Here is an 8,409-nt window from a genome sequence, read left to right on the forward strand (position 1 = left end):
GACAGTTTTTAAATAAAGGTTATGTGAATGGCTTTCTAGAAGACTTGATGTTTACATGAATCATTTGAAATATTACTACATTACACACTCATACAAGAAGGGAAGTGTAGAAAGGGTTTAAAATAATGTCTAAATCAGCTTATCAACTTTTTCTACAGAAACAGTAACACCTCATCAAAATATGAAGATACCATCAAAAAAAGCATCCAGATCCCTTCAAAAACTCCTGCTGTCTACCAGCTGACAACAAAGATGGAGACCATTGGAAATGAAAGAAGAGTTACCTTTGGTAAAAAAAATGTGAACAAGATAAATAAAACCATCTTACTTGTGGGTGAAACAGGAACAGGAAAATCTACTCTGATCAATGCCCTGGTCAACTACACCATGGGAGTGAAGTGGGAGGATGAAGTCTGGTTTCAGATTGTAGAGGAGGAAAAGGACAAAAAACTGTTAGAAAGTAATACATCAGATGTGATCGTGTACAAGATCTTTGGTTTTGAAGATGAAACTCTGCCCTACTCTCTGACTATCATCGATACTCCTGGATTTGGAGACACCAGAGGGATTAAATATGATGACATCATCTTTAAAAGATTATTGGACTTGTTTCGATCAGAGGATGGAGTCCATGAAGTTCATGCAGTGGGTCTGGTGATGAAGGCGAGTGATAATCGACTGACTAACCGACTCAGGTACATCTTTGATTCAATGATGTCTCTGTTTGGAAAAGACCTAGAGAAAAACATTGTAGCTCTGATCACACACTCAAATGGAAGAAAACCAACAATTCCTCTTAAAGCTATTGAAGAAACAAATATTAAATGTGCCAAAGATGAGAATAATGAGTCTGTTTACTTCCTGTTTGATAACTGCCAGCATGAAGACCGAACAGAGGAAGCAGAACACTTGGAACATGCTAATAAATTAACAATGACAGGAATCAGAGAGTTCACAGCCTTTCTGGAGGAAGCTGCAACTAGAAAAGTGATATTAACTTCAGATGTTCTGAATGAACGAATCAGACTAAAAGCCTCCATCCAAAATCTGCAAGAGAGGGTCAAACTGACTGAATTGAAACAGACAGAAATCAAACAGACTCAAGAAGTTCTGAAAAAACATGAAGAAGAGAAATTCATCATAGAGATTGATGAGGCCTATAAAGTTAAAGAACCCATCAATGGTGGGATGTGGTTGATTTTTTTTTATGATGGCGCTGTATGTTGTACAGTCTGTGAAGAGACCTGTCACTATCCTGGATGCAATGTGGCCTGGTATCCTTCACACTGTGGAGTGATTAAAAAGGGCCACTGCACTGTTTGCACCAAAAACTGTCCTGTGTCAACACATGTGAAAGAAAAGTGGAGATATGTGGTCAAGACAAGGAAAGTTAAGAAAACCATAGAAGAAATGACAAAGAAGTATGAAACGAATAAGACTGAAAATCAGAAGAAATCAAGCCTTTTGAAAAATCTTAAAAAAGAAATGAGCAAACTGACAGCAGAGAAATCACAGTTCCTGGATGAGTCCTACCAACATGTTGTCAGACTGGTGCAGATCGCTCTGAAAGCCGATTCAGCATCCACTATTGTCCACTTGGACTTCCTGATTGAGAAGATGAAGGAGGAAGGAGACACAGAGAAGGTCCAGAAACTGGAGGAGATGAGAAGCAGAGTGGATGAAGGAACCAGAGGAGCAGCTCGACACATGACAGATACATCTGACATGTGATATATGGGTTTTAACCTCACTCTTATGGTCATTATAATATTTATATAGAGTGGCGGCCTTTATTCTGTTTTCACGTGCGTTCTTATAAACAAAGCCATCAAGCGGAACTTCCCCCACAATAAAAAGAACAAAAAAACTGGTTTACATGCAACTTGTTTCACAGTCCAGGTATAAGCATGAATGTAGTTGATTCTTACCCATTATGTCCTTAAAGTGATGGAGCCATATGTACAGAATGCCATCTATATGAAGTGTTATGTGTTGTTTTCAACTTTTAAAGTTAATCTGAACATTTAAATGTTTCTTATTTTGCAGCCAGAATCTCATTTATTAACATGTGAGTGGTTACTCACAAGTGTATGCAATAGAAGGACCCACCTGTCCAATGTTTTCTTTTTTAGAATGTTTTTAAATAATTTCAAATGTTCTGGGCAGCTTTTCAGGTCCCACACTCCAGCTCACCCCCATTGATGGGCAGTTACAAGTGATGCATTACTGTAATCCGATTACGTTTTTCAAGTAACGAGTTGCAAAAATGGTAATTAGATCACTGTTACTTTTCAGTAAGCATGCTGCGTTACTGGGTTACTAAAGCGTGATTTTGTTTGTAAGGGTGTCTCATGACAATGACGTAAGCATGTGCAACATTCGTGGCAACAGCTGTGAGCAGATCAACAATGGATAATGTACTGAGTGCGGAGAGAGTATGAGCATGCAGCGTTTAAAGCGTGGAAGTACTGACCTTACTTTGAGTGTGATGCCCTAAAAAGTGACCCCCCCCCCCCCCCCCCCCCCCCCCCCCCCCGATCTCTCCACTCTCCACTGACATGACCACTATGGAACCAGACAAACTTCTGCCTGCTCCACTCCTGCTAAACAGGTGAAAATAGATTTAAGAGCGACAGGTCTTAGTGCCACTGAGTCTTTGATTTTATTTATTTTCTGCTGTTTTAATTTGATCTATTTGAAAGAGTGAGAGTAAACACAAAATATTTATTTTTATATGCTGGAATATGCACAAAATAGGTTTAAATGTTCAACAATTTCTTCAAGTCAAAGGCTGTTGTATATAATTTAATTGTTGCTTGATGCAATGTGCATAAAGTTAAAAAATTAAAACTAATAGAACAATTTTTAAAAAGAGACTTTTCCATTTGATTACATTTTATATGATGGATTATACATAAACATAGAATTTGGCTGAAAGGTCGATTGCTTTATTATGTATTCAGGTTGTGTATCATGTTTCTAAAAAGTAACTAAGCAACTAATTTTGAAAATAAGTAATCAGTAAAGTAACATGATTACTTTTTGGAGAAGTAATCAGTAATTCATTATTAATTACTTTTTTCAAGTAACTTGACAAATACTGCTCATCCAGAGTGTGGTCTGTGGCTGTGGTTTTATTGACTTAAATAGAAGCTTCATGCAGTCCACAATGGGCTTGTCCACAGTGTTTGCCCATTCAGGCCCCAATGTAGTTTTACCCCACTGGTCCAGCATCAATGATTTCCATGTTTGACTGTCAGGTTATAGCTCCTTGCTACAAGTGTGGGATGGGGAAGTAAATCTATTTAGGGTTGTATCAGGATTGTCATCTGGTGTGAAATACTGTTAAATCTAATACGTGGGGATACCAATTGATGGTGGTAAAGAATAACGGGCCACACATGGGAACTGGGATGCGGGGCACAAGTAGGCAGCTTTCTGTGAGCCTTGGTATTGGTATAGAATTTTGGGGCCAGATGTGCTCCCAAGCATAAGAATCTTAACGTCTTCAGATTCTCATGTTTTTTTAAAGTACATGGTTAAAATGAACTTGTCTGGAATTTCTGAGCCATTTTGTGAGAGGATTGCGAAGCACACTTTTCTACAGTAGATACACACAGAATACCATCAATGTGATAACTAGTGCTCTGCTGAGTGCATTATTAGTTGTTTTGCGCTTAAAAACATATCTGCAGCAGGTGTAAAGCCTGAACAGTCGTCTGTGCATGGCTTGAGCCACGATCACCTGCTGTCATGGTCCTGTCTTTTACCCAGAGCTTTAAGTGTTGAACAATTAACTTAAATATTTTAAACTTGTTTTTCTGTTTGAGTTTAGCATTTATATTTTGATTCCTTATGATTGAGTCTAGGCTTCCCACTTTTAAATTTGTCTGTGAAGCCCTTATCTCTGTTAATGATTCTCTGATACTTACTGTTTATTTTTGTAGTCACTTACCACCCTTTTATCATCCCTTTATTTTTTTATAGTTTGTTATTTTAGCTATGTCTTTTTAGCCTTTTGTACATTCTACCTAATTACCTTCTGTATATTTTTCAAACCTTAGTTTGCCCTAGGTCCTTGTAAGGTCATGTGTTCCATCTTTCTTTGCACCTGTTTTTTCCCCTGGAGTGTTCTCTTGTGTTTTTAGATTTTGTTATTTTAATTAATAATATTTTAATTAATTAATTTAGATCTACACCACCCAAAATAAAGGGTTGCTTTCTGTTTACTTCTGTGTGCCTATGCGTCTGTATTTTGGTCCTTTCTACATGTTTTTTATGATGCCTTTTGCTGAGTAGGTGGGGGTGGAGAAACTAGTCATGTCAGATGTAAGCACCAGCTAGCACTAGCTCAGAGATGAAACTGACAGCATTTGAATATGGCATATTTATTTGGAAAACCTTCAGAACATTTAATGCTAGGTCTCCACTCTCAAAGGTGTTGGCTAGAGCATGTACTAATTGCCCTCACTAAAGTGGCCCTCAGTCCAAAATACAGAAAGGGGCACCACCATGTGGCATCAGTCAGAACTGCAGCATATTCACATTTTATTAGTCCTTTATTTATCCAGGTAAAAAAATCTCATTGAGATTAAAAATCCAATTTCCAAGAGAGACCTGGCATCATGGCAACAAAAGTCAAAATATACATACCACATAAGTATATAACATTTAAAACAAATACAATATCCCATACCAACATGTGAAAAATATACAATAACAGATCAAATTAAGAGTACATTAAAAACAATCACATTGAGTAAAAGAGTTATTCTTCCGTTCCTTTAAGACAAACTTAAACTCTCCCAAGGTAACCAATTCTGATCATTTCAGTTCCTTCTGCAGATTATTCCAGGAAGCAGGGGCAGCGTATTTAAAAGCCTTTTTTCCCCAATTCTGTTCTGATTTTTGGGACAATCAATTATATGATATTGTGAGAACAAAGGCTGTATTGGTTGTAGTTTTTACACATATAAACACATGAATGAGATGGAACCAGCCCAAGGAGAGATTTATAGATAAAGATCAACCAATGGGAGAGTCTGCGAATATGCAAAGATGGACATTTAGCAGCAGCGTACAAAGAACAATAATGTACACGATTTCCATAGCCAGTAGTAAAACGTAAAGCACAATGGTACACAGTATCAAACCTCTTTAGGTAGTGGGCAGGTGCATTCATAAAAAGCAGGTCACCATAATCCAATAAAGGTAAAAAAGTTGCATGATCCACAGCTTGTTAAAACTTGCATTAAATCTGTTATGTATTTCCAAGTAATGGATGATTCACTTCAAGGGACAAGGACGTTGCTTTTAGATGTGGCATGCATTTGAGTTTTGTTTTATATAATGATGCTGTGTTGGTCTTATAGAGCAATTATGTTTGAGAAATACTACTCTTGAGTGTAGTTCAAAACATCCACATCACCCTAATTTCGTCAGGTAGCTTACGTGCTACTTCTTCACAGCTTGCCTTTAACAACGCAAGTTATTGAACACACGGCATTATTGAGATGCGTCAAAGCAAAAGTGGAAGTTGGTGATTTAAAGGTTTAAGTGATTAACAAAGCCTCACTTTGCCCGTCACTGGTTTAATATATATCTTGATCATGGTGTTGCTCGTCCAGATGAGTCCAGGAAACTTCAACCTGCACAGTGCTGAGAACAGCTGTAATTGGCTCATGCAGGCATGTAACTGATTTAGGGAGTTTAATTTACCTTTGAATTTTAAATAGCACTCAGTCATTTAATTGTCGGAAACAAAAGTCATCAACATGTGCAGCCCTATCCAGAATATATTAATCATAACTGACTCATGATTGTAATGGAATGTCTACACATTTAATTTAAGTCTACGCAGTAAGACAAGAGGGGAGAGTTAAATTTAAACATAAAATACAAGAAACAAATAACTAACAAAATAACAAGACATAAGTAACCTAAACTGAAACAGGCAAATGCAATAATAAATGTCAGATAAGGGGAGCAAGCTTCATTCAGATTGTAGAAATGTGAAGCTGTGAAAACGTTGTTCTGTTAACATGCAAGTGCAATAAAAAAAATTCTGTCACCAAAAACAAGAATAACTGTGATTTTAATGTTGGAAATACATGCAACACTAATTTTGGAAAAAATAATTAAGACTAAAAAACACTAAATTTGGAAAAAATTAGAGTTGCAAAAATTTTCCCCAAGAAAAGAAAAAATAAGATACTTAAAATACTTTGAAATTGAATCATACTTATAGGTTCACTTTCAGATGATGGTAATATATAGACTGAGAAAATATGAACTTTTTTTTTACAGGAACTCATCAAAATATGAAGATATCATCAAAACAAGTGATCGGATCCCTTCAGGATGTCCTGCTGTCTACCAGCTGAGACCCGAGGAAACAAAAATTGGAACTCTGACAAGAATGACTGTTGGTAAAAAAAATGTGAACACGATAAATAAAACCATCTTACTTGTGGGTGAAACAGGAGCAGGAAAATCTACTCTGATCAATGCTCTGTTCAACTACACCATTGGAGTGAAGTGGGAGGATGAAGTCTGGTTTCAGATTGTAGAGGAGGAAAAGGACAAAAAACTGACAGAAAGTAATACATCAGATGTGATCGTGTACAAGATCTTTGGTTTTGAAGATGAAACTCTGCCCTACTCTCTGACTATCATTGATACTCCTGGATATGGAAACACCAGAGAAATTAATTCTGATGACATCATCTTTAAAAGATTATTTGAGTTGTTTGGATCGAAGGATGTGGTTCATGAAGTTCATGCAGTGGGTCTGGTGATGAAGGCGACTGATAATCGGATGAGTGATCAACTAATATATGTGTTTGATTCAGTGATGTCTCTGTTTGGAAAAGACCTGGAGGAAAAGATAGTAGCTCTCATCACACACTCAAATGGCAGAAGACCAAGAAGCGCCCTCCAAGCTCTTGAAGCTGCAAACATTAAATGTGCCAAAAATGAGGAGAACCAGCCTGTTTACTTCCTGTTTGATAACTGCCAGCAGGAAGACCGAAAAGAGGAAGAAAAATTCTTAAAAGGTGCTCATCAAACATCAGATACAGGAATCAGAGAGTTCAAAGCCTTTCTGGATAAAACTTCAGCTCAAAAAGTGATTATAACTTCAGATGTTCTGAATGAACGAATCAGACTAACAGAATGCATCCAAAACCTGAAAGAGACAATCAAACTGACAGAACAGAAACAGACAGAAATTAAACAGACTCAAGAAGCTCTGAAGATACATGAAGAAGTGATGAAGGCAAATAAAGAGTTTACTGTAGAAGTTGATGAGGACTACAAAGATAAAGAACATAATTGGGCATTGTTAAGTATTTTTAACTCTAAAAAATATATCTGCTGTACTGTCTGTAAGAATAACTGTTTCCCCAGCAACCAAAAACTTGAAGACTGTGAGGTCATGAAAGATGGCTTCTGTACTGTTTGTACCGACAAGTGTCCTGTATCAAAACATGTGAAAGAAAACTGGAGATATGTGACCAAGAAAAGGAGAGTTCAGAAGACTAATGAAGAAATGAAAAAGCAGTATGAGAAGAACAAAATAGACTGTGAGAATAAGTTCAATCATTTGGAAAATTTTGAAAAGGAAATGGGCAAACTGACAGCAGAGAAATCACAGTTCCTGGATAAGTCCTACCAACATGTTGTCAGACTGGTGCAGATCGCTCTGAAAGCCGATTCAGCATCCACTATTGTCCACTTGGACTTCCTGATTGAGAAGATGAAGGAGGAAGGAGACACAGAGAAGGTCCAGAAACTGGAGGAGATGAGAAGCAGAGTGGATGAAGGAACCAGAGGAGCTCTGCGGTTTAAACAGCAGCTGGAAAAATAGGGAAGAGTGTTTGTGTGTGTGTGTGTGTGTGTGTGTGTGTGGGGAGGGGGGGGGGGATTCTGAATTGTCAGTGGCATAAACAGTATACTGCTCTTTAAAATATGAATTTCATGAGTGTAATATACTAAAAACATGAATATGGTAGATGAAGATTTACAATTATTGCTAGCAATAAAAAAACACCATGTTGAAAAAGTAACATTTGTTGTTTTAAATAAAGGTCTCTATGGAGGACCACAAGAGCCACGCGCATCGAAATAAAGAATTCTGTGCTTAAATAATGAATTGTAGAATAAATTCTTCATTTGTAAATTCATTTTTGAATTCCAATTTAATAAACTGCATTTCAAAATCCTTTTTCCACTTGCACTTTAATAAACTGCATTTCAAAATCCATTTCCCTTTCCTGTTCGCTCCGGGATTAGGTGCTGGATTAGCTGCTGGATTAGCTCTTCAATTAACAACTTCCTCGAGGCTATTCAAATTAGCCACACCGTGGGATGTAAGGAGCTCTCTGATTGGTGGGTCAGACACAGGCTGTC

At 37.2% G+C, this 8,409-nt stretch overlaps 1 protein-coding gene across 3 annotated transcripts; it reads left to right on the forward strand.

Annotated features, from left to right (window-relative positions):
- Nucleotides 1-372: 372 nt before the first annotated feature.
- Nucleotides 373-7,867, forward strand: LOC102794974 (uncharacterized). 3 transcript variants are annotated; one of them, XM_087831086.1, is made up of 3 exons: nucleotides 373-1,693; nucleotides 5,979-6,003; nucleotides 6,307-7,867. In XM_087831086.1, the coding sequence occupies exons 1-3, from the start codon at nucleotides 388-390 to the stop codon at nucleotides 7,865-7,867; spliced, it is 2,892 nt and encodes a 963-aa protein (XP_087687212.1). In that variant the 5' UTR covers nucleotides 373-387. The 3 variants fall into 3 exon arrangements, with proteins under 3 accessions (XP_087687212.1, XP_087687205.1, XP_087687202.1); XM_087831079.1 differs by lacking the exon at nucleotides 5,979-6,003 and having other exon boundaries at nucleotides 373-1,727; XM_087831076.1 differs by lacking the exon at nucleotides 5,979-6,003 and having other exon boundaries at nucleotides 388-1,687; nucleotides 6,288-7,867.
- The last annotated feature ends 542 nt before the right edge of the window (nucleotides 7,868-8,409 follow it).

The sequence above is a fragment of the Neolamprologus brichardi genome, chromosome 3 (assembly GCF_056152115.1).
Source record: "Neolamprologus brichardi isolate AB-2024 chromosome 3, ASM5615211v1, whole genome shotgun sequence".
Classification (NCBI taxonomy): domain Eukaryota; kingdom Metazoa; phylum Chordata; class Actinopteri; order Cichliformes; family Cichlidae; genus Neolamprologus; species Neolamprologus brichardi.